Below are 20,153 nucleotides of genomic sequence, written 5' to 3'. Positions count from 1 at the left end.
TCACAGGGCAACACAGACACACACACACACATTCACTCACACACTCACACCTACGGACACTTTTTGAGTCGCCAATCCACCAACCGACGTGTGTTTTTTTGGACTGTGGGAGGAAACCGGAGCACCCGGAGGAAATCCACGCAGACACAGGGAGAACACACCACACTCCTCACAGACAGTCACCAGGAGGAAACCCACGCAGACACAGGGAGAACACACCACACTCCTCACAGACAGTCACCCAGAGGAAACCCACGCAGACACAGGGAGAACACACCAACTCCTCACAGACAGTCACCAGGAGGAAACCCACGCAGACACAGGGAGAACACACCAACTACTCACAGACAGTCACATGGAGGAAACCCACGCAAACACAGGGAGAACACACCACACTCCTCACAGACAGTCACCCGGAGGAAACCCACGTAGACACAGGGAGAACACACCACACTCTTCACAGATAGTCACCCGGAGGAAACCCACGCAGACACAGGGAGAACACACCACACTCCTCACAGGAAGGCCCCTGGAGCTGTGTGACTGCGACACTACCTGCTGCGCCACTGTGCCGCCAAAATCACCATTTGTGAATGCCATATAGCTGTCGTTTGACCCCAGGGAAGGAATAATAGACCGTCTGTTTTTGGGGTCTTGGTTAAATCAGATCATATTCCGTTTCTGAGCTGTGTTCTTGTGAACATCACCATGATCCTCATCCTGAGCCCACTGCAGGAGAACGTTTGACTGGACGTTTGTTTGCTTGTGTAATTATCTTTTGCTTTGTTTCTCAGGAGAGCGCGTGATGCAACCTCAGATCCTGGAGGTAAACTTCAATCCAGACTGTCACCGAGCCTGCCTCTACCACCCCAGCTTTTACGACCACATGTTCCAGACGCTCTTCCTGGACGAGGCTGCCCAGTGTCCAGTCACACAGATTGTATGATTCCCTGCTGTTTAACCTGAACCTTTCAAAGAGAAATAAAAGTGGACTGTGTGATACAATGTTCGGGAGATAAAACCCTCATTCATTCATTCGATTTCTCAAACTGCCTCGTGCTTTTCCACCAAAGGAAGACTGGTTCTAGAATCTTGGAACCTTGGTTCTTTCCAGTGAACCGACCCAGGGTCAGGTCATAGTGGGTCTGTTCTGCCCACCCAGAGAACAACTGGTTTTTTATTTCTTATATAAGGAACCCTCCGGAAGTAGGGTTTAATTGAATGTCAAGTCCAATTCATTCACAGGCAACACATCAACGCGAGCCCTGCGCCGTTGTCAACGCCGCATTTTCAGAAATGTAAGTACGGGTTGCGTCGACGCAGGCTGCCGTGAGAAAAACGGGACCACGTTGGAAAAATGTGCCGGCTTTGTATTAGTTTCTGTCCTGGCACCTTCTGAAAACTACGCTCTGTGCCAAACAATGACTACTACATCACTACTTTGTGTAGCGTTCTTCACTTTTGAAAAAAGGTATATCAGAAGTTAACGGTATCTAATGAATGCCTGTGTGTGTGTGTGTGTGTGTGTGTGTGTGTGTAGTCAGAGATAGTGGAGGCTGTTAGTTGTGTAATGGATGAGCATGGGGTGTATGTTAGAGATGGTATCTAATGAATACGTGTGTGTGTGTGTGTGTGTGGTGGATGGGGTAATGATGTTATCTGTGTGTTTGGAGAGGTGGGGTGCGTGTTTGGGGAGATTATGTGCGGAAGGAAATGAAGCAAGGGTTGGGCTTTTGGGCGATGGGGTGGGAACCGGATGTGAGGACATCCAGGGGAGGAACTTCCTGGTTACTTATTTTTTAGCTGAAACGCGGGATTTCCATTAAAATGGATGCTTCTGATTGGTCGAGGGGGCTTGATGACGTTCAGATTTTTTGAAGAAAAGTGCCTCATATTTCTCTCTCTCCCAGAGAACAGCACTGGGGCTCAGAAATAATGCCTTGGCTTTTATGATTTTAACACTTTCAAAGGCAGAGTGAGTCTTCTCCCGTCATATTTCAGCATGATGTCATCATTTTTCAACAATACAACCAAGATGTTTCATGAAAAAATAATGCATTTCAATACCATCATCAGAAATCAGTTTTCGTACTTCATCCTGACAGCCTTGAGCAGTGTGGTGTGTTTCTCCCTGTGTCTGTGTGGGTTTCCTCCGGGTGACTGTCTGTGAGGAGTGTGGTGTGTTCTCCCTGTGTCTGCGTGGGTTTCCTCCGGGTGACTGTCTGTGACGAGTGTGATGTGTTCTCCCTGTGTCTGTGTGGGTTTCCTCCGGGTGACTGTCTGTGAGGAGTGTGGTATGTTCTCCCTGTGTCTGCGTGGGTTTCCTCCGGGTGACTGTCTGTGAGGAGTGTGGTGTGTTCTCCCTGTGTCTGTGTGGGTTTCCTCCGGCTGACTGTCTGTGAGGATTGTGGTATGTTCTCCCTGTGTCTGCGTGGGTTTCCTCCGAGTGAGTGTGATGGTATGTTTAATGGTATGTTTAATTTTTTATGGTATGTTTTAGTTAGTTTATTTTTAGTACAATACTCATTATTATTCAATCTGGTAAGACACATGTATCCAGCTATCATACACAGTATATACTAACAACTATATGAATGCATATATGCACCTCTATTTACACTCATGAAAGAAGATGCAGGGGTTCACGACTAGTAGTCATGAAAGGGGGGAATGATGGAAAATTAGGAAAAGAAGTCAATAGTTGAGCACATGAAGAGGATAAAGATCTACTTATTCATAGGTCAGGCAAGGGACATTTCCTCAGAGGCAAGAAGATAGAGACATGTGACTGTTTTAAACAAATGAGTCTTATGGCAAAATATTATGTACAAAGAGACACTTAAGTTCATGACTTGGGCATGAACTTTGAAGAAAAAAAGAGAATGGTGTGTGGAACAGTGTGGGACAGCCTGGTCCCGCATGATACGAGGTATTTTTAAGGAGTGTGGAGTGTGGTGTGTTCTCCCTGTGTCTGTGTGGGTTTCCTCCGGGTGACTGTCTGTGAGGAGTGTGGTGTGTTCTCCCTGTGTCTGCGTGGGTTTCCTCCGGGTGACTGTCTGTGAGGAGTGTGGTGTGTTCTCTCTGTGTCTGCGTGGGTTTCCTCCGGGTGACTGTCTGTGAGGAGTGTGGTGTGTTCTCCCTGTGTCTGTGTGGGTTTCCTCCGGGTGACTGTCTGTGAGGAGTGTGGTGTGTTCTCTCTGTGTCTGCGTGGGTTTCCTCCGGGTGACTGTCTGTGAGGAGTGTGGTGTGTTCTCCCTGTGTCTGCGTGGGTTTCCTCCGGGTGACTGTCTGTGAGGAGTGTGGTGTGTTCTCTCTGTGTCTGCATGGGTTTCCTCCGGGTGACTGTCTGTGAGGAGTGTGGTGTGTTCTCCCTGTGTCTGCGTGGGTTTCCTCCGGGTGACTGTCTGTGAGGAGTGTGGTGTGTTCTCCCTGTGTCTGCGTGGGTTTCCTCCGGGTGGTAGATGGATTGGAGACTTAAAAGTGTCCATAGGTGTGAGTGTGTGAGTGAATGCGAGTGTGTGTGTTGTCCTGTGAAGGACTGGCGCCCCCTCCAGCGTGTGTTCCCGCCTTGCGTCCAATGATTCCAGGTAAGCTCAGGATCCACCGCCACCCTGAACTGGATAAGGGTTACAGATAATGGATGGGTGGATGATACTACCCTAAACCTGTGGTTTTAATTACTGCGACACCCACAAACTTTGTTTGTCTTTGCCTAATTCTTCTTTATTGAAGGAGATTAAGGTCCAGCCAAATTAACCTGGGTAGATCTTAAAAGATACACAAACCGCATGCAGGGAGCTCACACTTTTATATGGTTTTCATTGGTGAAAAGACTGATCACCCCTCCTTTTTTAAACATTCCATGTGCCACGTTAGATGCCATTACTTCCACATACCTTTGGATTCCATTATGGTCTTTCCAAGTGTTTCAGAAAACTGTTCACCAGGCACCATTAGGTTCAGATGACAGTTGGTTCTTATCTATGACTCTAGGTCCTTCTGTGTACCCCACACTCCTTTTCTCCTTCATTTTTGATTTATGTTGTTTTTCACATTCTCGCACCATGTGATCATCTCTGGACCCACATCTTAGTTTTTTCCTCTCACCAGTGGAGATTTTCCCCAGTTGGGCCTTGAGAGCCTTTTGAGTTTTTAAGACGTTTGTCAGTTTTATAATTACACTTTAAAGAACAGTAGAAACATAGAATAAACCTTTTAGCTCCGTCAAGAGCTTAAGACTTAATCACCCCAAAACATCTCCTACTTACATTCAGTCACCGGACTGTTCTCATGGCTCTGGATTTCTCCTTACATCGAGTAAACAGTGAATCTGAAGAATGGTGTACTTTGTATGAATAAAGAGAGAGAGACATTCAGAGAGAGTGAAAGAAAAGTAAAAGAGGTGGCAAAAAAAGAGACAGCAAATGAGAGATTAAGGGTAAATCCCATTTCACCCCTTAGCTCCACCCTTTTGTTTTTCCGGGGGGTAACGTGACACAATTCTTCTTGGGAAAGGAGGGCTGTATTCCCCTTGAAACAGATTTTTCAAACAAAGGGCTATGAATGCCATGCATTGACCCATGAATCCCACAAATGTCAGTATTTTCTCATTTAGAAACTATTTTTTTATTGTTACACTTATATAACGCTTCACAATCAACACCGCTCAGAACGCCCTCACACACACACACACATTCACTCAAACACAGTCATTCACTCAAACACTACACACTCATTCACTCACTCACATTCACTCACACACTCATTCACTCACTCACATTCACTCACACACACTCACTCACACACACTCATTCACTCACTCACATTCACTCACACACACTCATTCACTCACTCACATACACACTCACATTCACTCACACACACACACTCATTCACTCACTCACATACACACTCATTCACTCACACACACACACTCATTCACTCACACATACACACACACATTCACTCAAACACATACACACTCATTCACTCACTCACATTCACTCATTCACTCATACACTCATTCACTCACTCACATTCACTCACACTCATTCACTCACTCACATACACACACACATTCACTCAAACACAGTCATTCACTCACTCACATACACACTCATTCACTCACTCACATTCACTCACACACACACACACTCATTCACTCACTCACATACACACACACATTCACTCAAACACAGTCATTCACTCAAACACATACACACTCATTCACTCACACACACTCACTCACATACACACTCATTCACTCACTCATATTCACTCACTCACATTCACTCACACACACTCATTCACTCACTCACATACACACTCACATTCACACACACACACACTCATTCACTCACTCACATACACACTCATTCACTCACTCACACACACACTCATTCACTCACACATACACACACACATTCACTCAAACACAGTCATTCACTCAAACACATACACACTCATTCACTCACTCACATTCACTCATTCACTCACACACTCATTCACTCACTCACATTCACTCACACACACTCATTCACTCACTCACATACACTCAAACACAGTCATTCACTCACTCACATACACACTCATTCACTCACTCACATTCACTCACACACACACACACTCATTCACTCACTCACATACACACACACATTCACTCAAACACAGTCATTCACTCAAACACATACACACTCATTCACTCACACACTCACTCACATACACACTCATTCACTCACTCATATTCACTCACTCACATTCACTCACACACACTCATTCACTCACTCACATACACACTCACATTCACACACACACACACTCATTCACTCACTCACATACACACTCATTCACTCACTCACACACACACTCATTCACTCACACATACACACACACATTCACTCAAACACAGTCATTCACTCAAACACATACACACTCATTCACTCACTCACATTCACTCATTCACTCACACACTCATTCACTCACTCACATTCACTCACACACACTCATTCACTCACTCACATACACTCAAACACAGTCATTCACTCACTCACATACACACTCATTCACTCACTCACATTCACTCACACACACACACACTCATTCACTCACTCACATACACACACACATTCACTCAAACACAGTCATTCACTCAAACACATACACACTCATTCACTCACACACACTCACTCACATACACACTCATTCACTCACTCATATTCACTCACACACTCATTCACTCACTCACATTCACTCACACACACTCATTCACTCACTCACATACACACTCACATTCACTCACACACACACACTCATTCACTCACTCACATACACACTCACATTCACTCACACACACACACTCATTCACTCACTCACATACACACTCATTCACTCACTCATATTCACTCACACACACTCACTCACATACACACTCATACATTCACTCATTCACTCACACACACACACAGTCATTCACTCACACACACACACAGTCATTTGCTTCGCCATTTAAGGTGGAACTGGGAATGGAGAGAATGTTCACTAAATAACAATGATGTGAAGATGTTGAAGGAGGTCTCCACTGACACATCTCCACGTCTTAATTGAATATAAAAAGATCCATTACAAAGAAGGACAGCATCAAATCAAATGCCATAGATTTGCTTGAGAGCGGATTCAAAGTCAATATGAAACTCCTCTGAATAACAGCTATAACGAGGGGGAAGCTTCATGAACGAACATTGAATTTGGCTTGTCGTGTATTTCTAACATTGTTACAGCGTTAGCATATAGCCTGCTTACTAGCTACAAGGTTAAATTTATCGAACAATCAATCCAATAGAACAGTTAAAACACTGCCAGTTTAAAAAGACTACCAATACATTTTGACCTCTGCCTTAATAAAAAATACACCTTTAAAAATCTACTATTTTATTTAGACTTCCCGATTATATAAATTACCAAATGCCACCTTTAATAATCCACCTTAAAATGATAAAAAAAAAAATTATTTAGACTTCCTCATTTCATAAATGACCACTTCAAATAATCCTTTAAAGGACTGCAAATATATTTTTATACTACCACCTTAAAACATAATAACCTTAATTAAATGACCACCTTAAAAACCATGCCACCTTAAAAATACAACCATTTTATTCCGACACTGACCTTAAAGAAACTTCCACCTTAAATAAATGAACACCTTTAAAAGACTGCAATTATACTTAGTCTGGCGCCATAAAATCAATTCACCTTAAATGCATTAGTCTTATGTCTCTGTCCACCTTAAATTTCCTGCTAAATGTGCTGATGAAGGGCTGGATGAGCCCATAAGCTCCTCCATTTACAGAATGCAGGACTGAAGGAGAGAAAGGGAGCCGTGCGCATTCTCTCCCTGGTGTGTGTGAGAGGTTCCCATTGTGACATCATCATCCAAACATTCCGTAATGCATTTCTATGGGGGGACTTTGTATCACAGTTTGAAACCCTGTGGTTGTAGCAGGAAAACTGACAGAGTTAGAGCCGTTTGTAATTTGGCACAATGCATTCCTATGGGAAAAAATTCACATTTTAGAAGCTTGATTACAAAACCCGAGTGTGCATAGGATCTATGATCATGTAAAGTTTTGTGGCTGTGGCTTGAAAACCCTAGGAGGAGTAGCGTTTACAAAATCATGAAGAGAATAATAATAAAAACAGTAATTTGGCTTTGAAAAAACGAAATTAACTACCCACTTAATTAGGCTGGGTTTTTTTTTTTCGTATAAAATATAGAAACATCTGGAAATTGTCTCATCTCTCTGAAACTAAACGAGATAAAGAGTGGGGGGCCCTTTGACCTGGACCTCTCAACTCTGCTGACCCCTAACTTAAACACACCAAACCCATGAAGAGACAAACCATACGGAGCTTCAGACACTACCAGAGAGAGACAGAGACCAAAAACGGTTATTGAGAAAAGAAATGTAATCAGTGGAATGCATGATTTTATAGAATACGTGATTCTTAAGTCTATAACGTGGAGCCATGTGCTTCTCAAAGCTCTGAGTTAGCAGTCAGTGACAGGGAGAATAGGGTGTCTACGGTTGATACTCTGGGCTCAGCACTGCAGAAACGGCACTTTGTAACTTTTGGAGGAGGGTAAGAGATCACTCCCCTCCCTCACCCCTCCTCGCTGATTTCAGTACACTGCTGTAAAAATGAATTACACTAGGGGGAGCCCTAAAAAAAATTCTTTTTTTGAGTAAGTGATCTGCACTATGACAAGAGAGAGAGAGAGAGACAGAGAGGGAGAGAAATAGAGAGAGGGAGAGGGAGAGAGAAATAGAGAGAGGGAGAGAGAAGGAGAGAAATATAGAGGGAGAAAGGAGAGAAATAGAGAGGGAAAGAGCGAGAGGAGAGAGAGAGAAAGAGAGAGCAAGAGGAGAGAGTGGGAGAGAGTGAGAGAAGGAGAGGAGGGAGAGAGAAGGAGAGAGAAAGGGAGAGAGAAATAGAGAGAGTGTGAAAGGAGAGAGGGAGAGAAAGAGAGAGGGAGATAGAGGGAGAGGAGAGAGAAAGAGCAAGAGAGAGAGAGAGAGAGAAGGAGATAGAGATAGAGAGAAAGGGAGAGAAAGAAAGAGAGTGAGAGGAGAAAGAGAGAGATGAACAGATCAAGTAACAGAGTTTTAGAAAGAAAGGGAGTAAAAAAGGAGTGTGTGCTCAGAGGCAGAGAAGAGTTATGGCACGTCTCTCTCCCCACCCTCAACAAAACTGAGATGCTTCAGCTGCTAAAAAAATTAAAAAACACTGAGGCTCTGTGCCTCTACTTCCTTCTCTCACACAGGAGTCAGCGTGTGGCGTATAATTTAATGTCCACATACGCATATGTTATCAAGTGTGTGCCGTACATGAGATTGACTTACTGTTCTGAGTTGACACATAATGGGTTAAGCTTCTTTTCTGGAGGTGGCAGGAGGTACTCAAGTTATCTCTCTTTTCCAGAACAGGAAATAACGTGAACAAAAGCTATACCTTATGTAGACACACACCATCCTATCAGTGGAGAGTATAGGACTGAAGAGGGGGAACAGAGAGACGAATGGGATTGGCTCTTATGGCCGGTAAGATGCTCTTCTTTTGTGAAATTAAAATGTATTTAAAACTCTAGAGTCTTCTTCATCATCCACACCACAACACCCCAAAAGAACGGCACAACACAAGTGAGCACCATGCCCTGAGAGTAGAGACAGAGACCGAAGCTGCAGTGGTTTTGAGTTGTAAACCGGGACATTTTTAAAGTCCTAGAGCTGTGTGGATTGAGGATAATTCTTTATTGACATGACTGTAACGAGAAGACAAAGCATTGTGGGAAAAAATACAATACTATAAACAGCAAAATAATTATAGAATAGGTAAGAACATACATTCATTCATTGTCTGTAAGCGTTTACCCAGTTCAGGGTCGCGGTGGGTCCAGAGGCTACACAGAACCACTGGGCGCGAGGTGGGAACACACCCTGGAGGGGGCGCCAGTGCTTCACAGGGTGACACACACTCACACATTCACTCACACACAGCTACGGGCCCTTTTTTTAGTATAAGTGTATGCAGACAATCATACATACATGGAAAATGTCACAGAAAAATGGGTCAGAACAAATCTCAAACCTTTCCATATGTAAAAACGATGAAAGACGGGGATCAAATGAACCCATTATAAGTCAAATCCACTTTGTTAAAGCAACACTAGGTGATATTTTTACCTTAAAATTACAGCTTCAATTCATTGTGATACTCCATTGAACTGTAAGAGAAAGAACAGAGCTTCTATCATTGCTACTTCAGGCTCAGCACTGCAGAAACTGCACTATGTAACTACAGGAGGAGGAGGGTAGTGCCGGGAAGTATGTTTTATTGTCCATATTTGCATGTTTCTGAATGTCTGAAACGGGCGGCACGGTGGCGCAGCAGGTAGGTGTCGCAGTCACACAGCTCCAGGGACCTGGAGGTTGTGGGTTCCATTCCCGCTCCGGGTGACTGTCTGTGAGGAGTGTGGTGTGTTCTCCCTGTGTCTGCGTGGGTTTCCTCCGGGTGACTGTCTGTGAGGAGTGTGGTGTGTTCTCCCTGTGTCTGCGTGGGTTTCCTCCGGGTGCTCCGGTTTCCTCCCACAGTCCAAAAACACACGTTGGTAGGTAGATTGGCGACTCAAAAGTGTCCGTAGGTGTGAGTGTGTGAGTGAATGTGTGTGTGTGTGTTGCCCTGTGAAGGAATGGCGCCCCCTCCAGGGTGTGTTCCCACCTTGCGCCCAATGATTCCAGGAAGGCTCTGGACCCACCGCGACCCTGAACTGGATAAGGGTTACAGATAATGGATGGATGGATGTGGAGTTTTAGACGCACATTTCAATGTACAATACACTTCACACTGTTCTATAAAATTCCCCTTAACATCTGTACATTTATTAAATCTAGAAATAAACCTTTCAGTTTCTGAAAAAAAATGTTCTCTACTGAAAAAACAAAAATATATGGCTCTCATCAGAAGCCACTGAGATGTTTCTTCAGATTTGGAGCAGGTAAAGCCCCCTCTGGAGTCTGGGCTATGGGGTGGACATCTAATGTCCTGGAGTCCAAAGTCACACACACAGCTCCTCTTACACTGTGCAATGACAACTGAGAGAAAATAATCTTTCTCTTCGGCTCCGTTCACCTTCTCCCCTCACACCTTTATCTTTATTGAAATGACCCTTTTGTCCTTAAGATGATAACAGTCACACCCCTCACCCCCAGCTCCTTTATCTGCTTCCACGTTCTCATCTCAACACCCACCCCCTCCTTAAAAAAAGTGTGAATGTGTGTGTGGTGCTGGGCTTTTTGAAGCTGCTGAAGGAGGTGTTGAGTTCTACAGCGTGCAGATGATCCTCCATTGTCTGAGGCGACAGTCGGTGCTAAGCTCCAATCCCTTGACTCTTCCCAGTGCTGTATTTCTTCCACAATAAAAGCACGTGTCGTTTCCTCGGTGACGATGTGGTGTCGATGATGAGGAATGAAGAAGCGCATCCGCAGACATGGTTTAATTTGTAAATACATCTTTATTAAACACTCATTTCACCCAGTTCTCGTCCTCCCTTCTCCAGCTCTTTTCTCCGTCCATTATACGTGGTTATTTTTCCCGTCCAAATACGGTGAAACATACGGTTTTTATTTACATTTTCCCCTGCGTTGGGACTGAGAGAGAAAGAGTAAGGAGCACTCTGAGAAACGTAACTTCATTCCCATGGACAAAGAAACCATATGGAGTTTCAGACATTCATCCATCCATCCATCCATCCATTGTCTGTAACCCTTATCCAGTTCAGGGTTGCAGTGAGTCCAGAGCCTACCTGGAATCATTGGGCGCAAGGCGGGAACACACCCTGGAGGGGGCGCCAGTCCTTCACAGGGCAACACACACACACACACATTCAATCACACACTCACACCTACAGACACTTTTTGAGTCGCCAATCCACCTACCAACGTGTGTTTTTGGACTGTGGGAGGACACCGGAGCACCCGGAGGAAACCCACGCAGACACAGGGAGAACACACCACATTCCTCACAGACAGTCACCCGGAGGAAACCCACGCAGACACAGGGAGAACACACCACACTCCTCACAGACAGTCACCCAGAGGAGACCCACACAGACACAGGGAGAACACACCACACTCCTCACAGACAGTCACCCGGAGGAAACCCAAACAGACACAGGGAGAACACAGGGAGAGCTGTATGACTGCGACACTACCTGCTGCGCCACCGTGCCGCCCCAATCCAACACCGATAAGATTAAATAAATCTATATGTTTATCTTAGTTTCACAAAAACAACCAACCTATAAAAACAAAGGAGCTTTAGACAGAGGGAAGAGACGGAAAAGAATTGGCTTCTCTCTCTCTCCAGGTTTGATAGACACTGTTCTGTAGTGTAATAAAGAGTCATTTACAACTCTAGACGGCGTTGGCATAGAATCTTCTCCTTTATCTTCTTTCCACCACGACAGAGGAGATTAAACGACAAGTAAAAATATAACACATTTCAATCCCACATCTGTAAAGACAAGACATGGCTGCTCCCAGCGCCACCTACATCAGAGCACAGGGCACTGCGCTCGAGCCAATGTTTACTAAGCTAATTCTGAATTTCTCATGGTTCTCATGGACTCATGGACTTCTCATGGAAGTTCTCATGGACTACTAACTATCATCACCAGTAGATTGACCAGAGGAGGATGGGTCACCCCTTGTGAGCCTTGGTTCCTCCCAAGGTTTCTTCCTCAGCTGGGGGAGTTTTTCCTTGCCACTGTCGCCCCTGGCTTGCTCACTTGAGGGTTTTACATTTGTCTTTACATTTCATGTCAAATCTTGTCTTACTGGAATTCTGTGAAGCTGCTTTGTGACAACATCAGTTGTGAAAAGCGCTATATAAATAAATTTGATTTGATTTGATTTGATTTGAATGATCTGAATTCAGATCAGCCATAACATTAACAACAGCTCCTTGTTTCTACACTCTCTGTCCATTCTCTCAGCTCCAGACAAAAACATCCAGCCGACAGCGTCCTGTGTCATTGATGAAGGACTAGAGGACGAGCGACACACACTGTGCAGCGACAGATGAGCTACTGTCTCTGACTCTACATCTACAAGGTGGACCAACGAGGGAGGAGTGTCTCACAGAGTGGACAGAGAGTGGACACAGGGTTTAAAAACTCCAGCAGCACTGCTGTGTCTGATCCACTCTACACCAGCACAACACACACTAACACACCACCACTAAACTGTTCTGTAGGGTCCTATGAAAACAGCCTTATGACTGGTTACGGAGCAAGACATCACCAGGGTTAGTTCATGTTGTTTACTAAATAGCGATGATGTGAAGATACTTGTATAAAAATATTTATTTACGAAGAAATCCAAGCACTCTGGGCTGCTTGGGAGAGGGTTCCAGCCAAATACTCCTACTATACTCAAAGCTATAACTACCTGCTTATATAGGTTGGTTGTTTTTCCGTATAACATTCAGGAAAATCTGGAAATGGTCTCATCCCTTTGTTACTGAATGAGAGGAAGAGGGAGGGACCTGCTGATCTGGACCTCTCACCTCCTGACCTCAGGAAAGGGCTTTACCTAAATGTTCCATACATTGAAAAACAATATGTAGAAGTCCAGAAAAAACAATATGTGGAAGTCCAGAAAAACAATATGTGGAAGTCCAGAAAAACAATATGTGAAAGTCCAGAAAAAAACAATATGTAGAAGTCCAAAAAACAATATGTAGAAGTCCAAAAAAACAATATGTAGAAGTCCAGAAAAACAATATGTAGAAGTCCAAAAAAACAATATGTAGAAGTCCAGAAAAACAATATGTAGATGTCCAGAAAAAACAATATGTGAAAGTCCAGAAAAAACATGTGGAAGTCCAGAAAAACAACATGTAGAAGTCCAGAAAAAACAATGTGTAAAAGTCCAGAAAAAAACATGTGGAAGTCCAGAAAAACAACATGTAGAAGTCCAGAAAAACAATGTGTGAAAGTCCAGAAAAAAACAATATGTAGAAGTCCAAAAAACAATATGTAGAAGTCCAGAAAAAACAATATGTGAAAGTCCAGAAAAACAATATGTAGAAGTCCAGAAAAAACAATATGTGAAAGTCCAGAAAAAAACAATATGTGAAAGTCCAGAAAAACAATATGTAGAAGTCCAAAAAAACAATATGTAGAAGTCCAGAAAAACAATATGTAGAAGTCCCAAAAAACAATATGTAGAAGTCCAGAAAAACAATATGTAGAAGTCCAGAAAAAACAATATGTGAAAGTCCAGAAAAACAATATGTAGAAGTCCAGAAAAAACAATATGTAGAAGCCCAGAAAAACAATATGTAGAAGCCCAGAAAAACAATATGTAGATGTCCAGAAAAACAATATGTGAAAGTCCAGAAAAAAACAATATGTGAAAGTCCAGAAAAACAATATGTAGAAGTCCAAAAAACAATATGTAGAAGCCCAGAAAAACAATATGTAGATGTCCAGAAAAACAATATGTGAAAGTCCAGAAAAAAACAATATGTGAAAGTCCAGAAAAACAATATGTAGAAGTCCAGAAAAAACAATATGTGAAAGTCCAGAAAAAAACAATATGTGAAAGTCCAGAAAAACAATATGTAGAAGTCCAAAAAAACAATATGTGAAAGTCCAAAAAAACAATATGTGAAAGTCCAGAAAAAACAATATGTAGATGTCCAGAAAAACAATATGTAGAAGTCCAGAAAAAAACAATATATAGAAGCCCAGAAAAACAATATGTGGAAGCCCAGAAAAAAAAACAATATGTGAAAGTCCAGAAAAACAATACGAGGAAGCCCAGATACCACATTCAGAACAGAGGCTGTGCCTCTAGAATAAAGGGTAAACTATGTTCCAGTGTATGAACGGAAACCGCAGAATTAGTTACTGTTTAATGTTACTTCTCTCTTACGCAGGAAACATCTGTATTTTGCATGATTCATGATTCAAGTTAAATGTCAGTTAGTCGGAACATATCACCTGCAGACTACACTGTGCCAGAAGGAGATTTACTGCTGTTCGGTTAAAGACGGGGCCGTCACTAGAGATTAATTATAAGGAGGGCTAAGCTTTACCCAGGGGGTCTAAAACAGGTCTTACGACATCCATGGGTTAACCTTTATACCTCAGATTATAGTCAGGACGTAGTATATTTGTGTAAAACTGGAGCTCAGATAATAATTTGGATGTAGAAGATTAATTATATAAAAATAAAGCTCAGATTATAGTCAGGACGTAAGAGATTAATAATGTGAAGGTGAAGTTCAGATTATTATCAGAATGTACACACCTCATTTGCAAAAATTTGGGACGCTGTGAAAAATGTAAATAAAAATAGAATGCAATCAAGTGCAAATCATTCAAATACTTTATTTAATTGGAAACAGTACAAAGACCACATTTTTATGTGTTTTGTATCATTTTCTCAGCTCAAAAATACTTGTGTTGTGATACACAGTTCACATCTGCATCAGTACATTCTCGAACATGAAAAGGAGGAACCGTATATAAACGCAGTCACTGAATGTTCTTTCTTCTTGCAGTTCTTAGGAAGCACCTTGGTCATACTATCTTCCAAAAGCATACAGACATTATTTGGGGCCAGTGCCCACCCCCCTCTGTATTAATGGTTCATTTCCTACTTTACCAATACACACAAATCTTCCCCTAGTACTGTTACACAAGGTGTACCTCAAGGCTCAGTACTAGGCCCTTTACTATTCATCATTTACATACTGCCACTTGGTCAGATCATCCACAGCCATTGTCTTAATTACCATTTCTATGCAGACGATACTCAAATATACATGAGCACCAAAAATGCCCTCCCCTCTGCCCTTATTTCCTGCATTCGTGATTTGAGACCCTGGATGCACGCCAGTGTTGGTGTGGCTGTAAAAACCTCTCCAGTTGTTCGTAGTTTAGCTGCACTTTTGACTTCTCTTTCCTTCAAACCTCATATTAAGGCCCTAACCAGAACATCGTATTACTGGTGCCCTGCTCTTTGTTAATGATGCTGAAATTCTGGTCCATGCATTTATCGCCTCCTGTTTAGACTACTGTCATTCTCTCTTCATTAGCCTTCCTTCTAAGACCATACACCCTTCAAACATTCTCCTGCTCCCATACAAAGCTCTGGTGCCGGTCGACCTTTCTGAACTTTGCCACCTCTATTGTCCTAGAAGATCACTGAGGTCCTCTGAGATCCTTCAGTGTGATGGCACCCAAGCTCTAGAATCCTTTACCGCAAAGTCTACTGTGCCCTCAGGTCGGTGTGAACGCTCATTATCATTTAAAGGGACAGGTGCTTAAAGCTGACAGGGCTGTTTAGACCGGGGGAGGACGCTGTGGTGGGGTTTTAAACAAAGCATGTCGTGGGCCCAGGACACATCGACCCCAACAACAGCCGACTGTAAGAACCTGGTCTAGGCTTTCTGTGTGATCTGTGTACGACAAATCATTAGGAGTGTTCAAGCTGAAGAAGCTTTATTTGTTCTCTCTCTCCGCTCTTGGCTAGGACTCCGTTCTGTATGGTTCTTTCTCCTTCCAAATATGGTGACCGTTTGTTTACATTTGTGCATTCAAGGCATTTATAAACTCCTACCCTCACTGACAGCTTCTTCTAAACATTTCCCTCTTTGGAGCATAGACACAGAACATTTGTCTAAACATATAGAGCAGTGAACATCTCTTAAGGCTGCACTTAAGGCCATATGATTAAAATATACGTCAATGCAAGTGTTGTTTATTTCTTAGCAGTGGTGCCATGAAGATGAGGATGAAGAAAACTAGGGTGACCAGATCTGAGATGGTGAAAAAGAGGACACATCTTGGGGGGTCTGTGAGGAGTTGGTGTGTTCTCCTCGTGTCCGCGTGGGTTTCCTCTGGGTGCTCCGATTTCCTCCCACAGTCCAAAAACACACGTTGGTAGGTGGATTGGTGACTCCAAAGTGTCCGTAGGTGTGTGTGTGTGTGTGTGTGTATGTGTGTATGTGTGTGTGTGTCTGTGTTGCCCTGTGAAGGACTGGCGCCCCCTCCAGGGTGTGTTCCCGCCTTGCGCCCAATGATTCCAGGTAGGCTCTGGACCCACCGCGACCCTGAATTGGATAAGGGTTACAGATAATGAATGAATGAATGAATGAATCTTGGGGGGTGGGGGTGGGCATAGCATAGCTGCTCGAGATGAGGGTAGGTACATGAGCTTTGCCTGACGTAAACAAGGACTACTGACGTGCAGACTGACCCATTAAATGTTTACAGAGAAGGTTATCGACCAATAACGGTAGCGCTACAGTCAGACCGTCCAATCAGAAGATTGTAGGCTACTTCACCACGCCCCCTTCTCACTCAAGCGAACCAATCGGAGAAGGGGAGGGCGGGACTAGTTTGTGAACGAAACGCTTCTCGAAGTTCTATGTAAGCGCTAGAAAAACAAAATCCCGGACGTTTGTGAAATTCCGCCCGGACATTTTTTTAAGTCTAAAATAGAGGACATGTCCGGGTAAAAGAGGACGTCTGGTCACACTAAGGAAACTCTCAGTCGACACGTCTTAAGTAAATTTTTATTACACAAAAAAATACAGTGTCTTACAAGCTCTTATTGAGCCTGGAGAGAGTGTCGGCCAATTCTCATCTCATTTCTCTCCACTTTATATCGGGTTCATATTCATCCAAATAAAGTAAGGTGTAGCTGAGATTAAATTTGTTTATTTTTTTTAAATATAAATTATTGTGTTTGTCGTGATAAAATAATTCTGGTTCATGTGAAACTGTATCTCTCATTTTATGTACCATTATATGCTTAAAATGTAATTAGTTTAGTTTTTCTAACCATTTTTTGGTTCCCCCTGAACCTGTTTTAGCTGGGACCGTAATTGATGTTACACCTAATGTCAGCACATGCAGCGGGTTTTCCCCCGGGGTTCATTAGAAGCATAGTGGATGCTGTAGAAGACCTGCAGGTCTCTCTCCTTGAAAAATGCAGTATTAAACCACTAAAAAAAACAAATTTTGATTAAGTTTAACATAAAATCTCAGGAGAAAACATTTGAAACACTGTGTCAGTTTTACGTCAAATATGAACTAATTTTATGGACCTTTTTTGGTGTTACCAGTGTAGGGAGGGAGAGAGCGCTGTTTTGATGTGTTGTTTTTTTTCTTTTTGAGTGGTGTGTTGAAGACAAAGAAGAAGATTCTCCACAGACACGTCTTGAGTTGTAAATAAAATTGTATTACACAAAACAACAGCGTCTTAACCAGCTCAACAGAACATGGAGAGAGCCTGCCAATTCCATTTCCACGCCAATTCTCTCGCCCTTCAGTCCCAAAACCTTCACTTGTTATTGGACTTCACTATGTTATTTTTCGTCCAAATAAGGAAGAACCACACACAGCTACAACAGCCTCCACCTCCTCCTCACGCTGGTCACTGGCCTGGTCACACACTGCTGTGGAATGGCATCCCATTCTTCAACCAGCATTTGTCGCAAGTCAACCACCGTGGTTGTGTCGATCGCTCTGGCACCAACCGCACGCCCAAGCTGATCCCACAAGTGTTCAATGGGGTTGAGTTCAGGAGCTGGCAGGCCATTCCCTCCACTCCATTCCCAAATTCTGGAGGTAGTCTTTGAAAAACCCCGCTCTGTGGTGGCGAGTGTTGTCATCTTGGAGGATAGAGTTCAGTCCCAGACTGTGGAGATATGAGAGCGCCACTGGTTGCAGAATTTCATCTCGATGTCTTTCTGCATTGAGATCGCCTCCAATGATGACAAGCCTCGTTTTTCCAGTGAGGGAGACGCCGCCCCAAACCATCAAACAAAACAAGCTGTTTGGCATTGACAGAGAGGATTTGGCATTGGTGTAACCCACATACTCAGCTCTACTGCTCATCCCACAAATACATGTTCCTTACAAACGTGGCAACATTTAAAAGGGAAATTACTAGGCTTTCCAATGGTATGAGATTTATTGCCAAGAATCTACCAAACACTATACCAAATAATCTCCCTGGCGTGTGTGTGCCTGCTTCTATGACCGTTGCAGTCTTAAGTCTGCTACAAAGGCATATGGCTCTCAACTACATTATCCCATCTCTGGGACTGAGAGAGAGAGAGAGAGAGAGAGAGAGAGAGAGAGAGAGAGAGACCAATTTCTTGTGAGTTCTTAACCATTGGACCAGGGGCCACGTAAATCACATTTTTTCATGTCTAATGACGACAGAAACCATATGGGGTCTCTCTAAACATTCAGAAACGTATACATAGATGGACAATACCATATACTTAACAAGTACATAGTGCAATGAGACAGAGCTCTTCCAGGACTATGGTGCGACACAGAAAACGAGAGCAGACAAAACAAGAGCAGATAAGGTAAGTGCAATACTTTCAAGGACTAACAATAAATACACAGCCAATACACATATCCCAGCCCGTGTATCGAGTATTAATCAGTACACTGTCAAAAAAATGTATGTCCATTTTGTGGATATTTTTTTTATGTTGGATACGGCATTATTTGAACACAGCAGCTGTCCTTTTGATTTTGTAAAAAGTCCATGATGAATGGACAAGTGGAAATAATCCAGCATTAACTGAAAATCATAATTTATAATCATTATAAGAAAGTACTTTCCTTCTCCTACAAAGTTACTAATATTGATATACAGGATTTTATTTGGACAACAATGATTATGTAAAGTGGGGATATGCATAAGATGTAACATTCATTCATTGTGTGTAACCCTTCTCCAGTTCAAGGCGGCGGTGGGTCCGGAGTCTACCCAGGATCACTGGGCGCAAGGCGGGAACACACCCTGAAGGGGGCGCCAGTCCTTCACAGGGCGACACACACTCACACATTCACTCACACCTACGGACACTTTTGAGTCAACAATCCACCTACCAATGTGTGAAACCCACGCAGACACAGGGAGAACACACCACACTCCTCACAGACAGTCACCCGCAAGAAACCCACGCAGACACAGGGAGAACACACCACACTCCTCACAGACAGTCACCCGGAGGAAACCCACGCAGACACAGGGACAACACACCACACTCCTCACAGACAGTCACCCGGTGGAAATGTAAAATATAATTTAATATAAAATAAAATATAATTTAAATTTATAATAGTCTAGCAGAAGAGCTGGAACGTATAGAACAACCAACAATGCCATTCCTCTCAGGACTCAAGAAGGAAGAGGGAAACAATCAACCAGCCTCTTTCCTCTCAAAGAAAGCCCACTGAAAAGAGCCAGGGACAGGGAAATGAGGGTTGACTTGGGCCAGAGACTGATGTTTCCACCTGAATTAGGGGTAACCAATCTGCGCCCAGATGTGGTCTTGTGGTCAATTTCCTGTCGCCATGCATTCCTCATTGAGCTGACAATTCCCTGGGAAGATTCAGTGGAAGAAGCTTTTAAAAGGCAAAAGCTGAGACTTGGCATTAGAAGCTACAGAGCGAGACTGGAAGACTGATGTGCGGCCGGTTTCCAGGTCAACAGCAACACTCTTGAAAAGATTAGGAGTCAGAGGACATTCCTATAGGAAGGCAATAAAAACAC

General features: G+C 43.3%; 1 protein-coding gene across 1 annotated transcript in view; it reads left to right on the top strand.

Annotated features, from left to right (window-relative positions):
• ttll12 (tubulin tyrosine ligase-like family, member 12) overlaps positions 1-1,009 on the top strand; it is a 31,868-nt gene extending 30,859 nt beyond the window's left edge. Inside the window, exon 14 of the mRNA XM_066669458.1 lies at positions 795-1,009. Coding sequence (XP_066525555.1) covers positions 795-946 — 152 coding nt within the window. The 3' untranslated portion in view covers positions 947-1,009. The remainder of the gene's footprint in view (positions 1-794) is intronic.
• The last annotated feature ends 19,144 nt before the right edge of the window (positions 1,010-20,153 follow it).

Source organism: Hoplias malabaricus, chromosome 4 (assembly GCF_029633855.1).
Source record: "Hoplias malabaricus isolate fHopMal1 chromosome 4, fHopMal1.hap1, whole genome shotgun sequence".
Taxonomy (NCBI): domain Eukaryota; kingdom Metazoa; phylum Chordata; class Actinopteri; order Characiformes; family Erythrinidae; genus Hoplias; species Hoplias malabaricus.
This window is presented reverse-complemented; position numbering and strand designations above follow the sequence as displayed.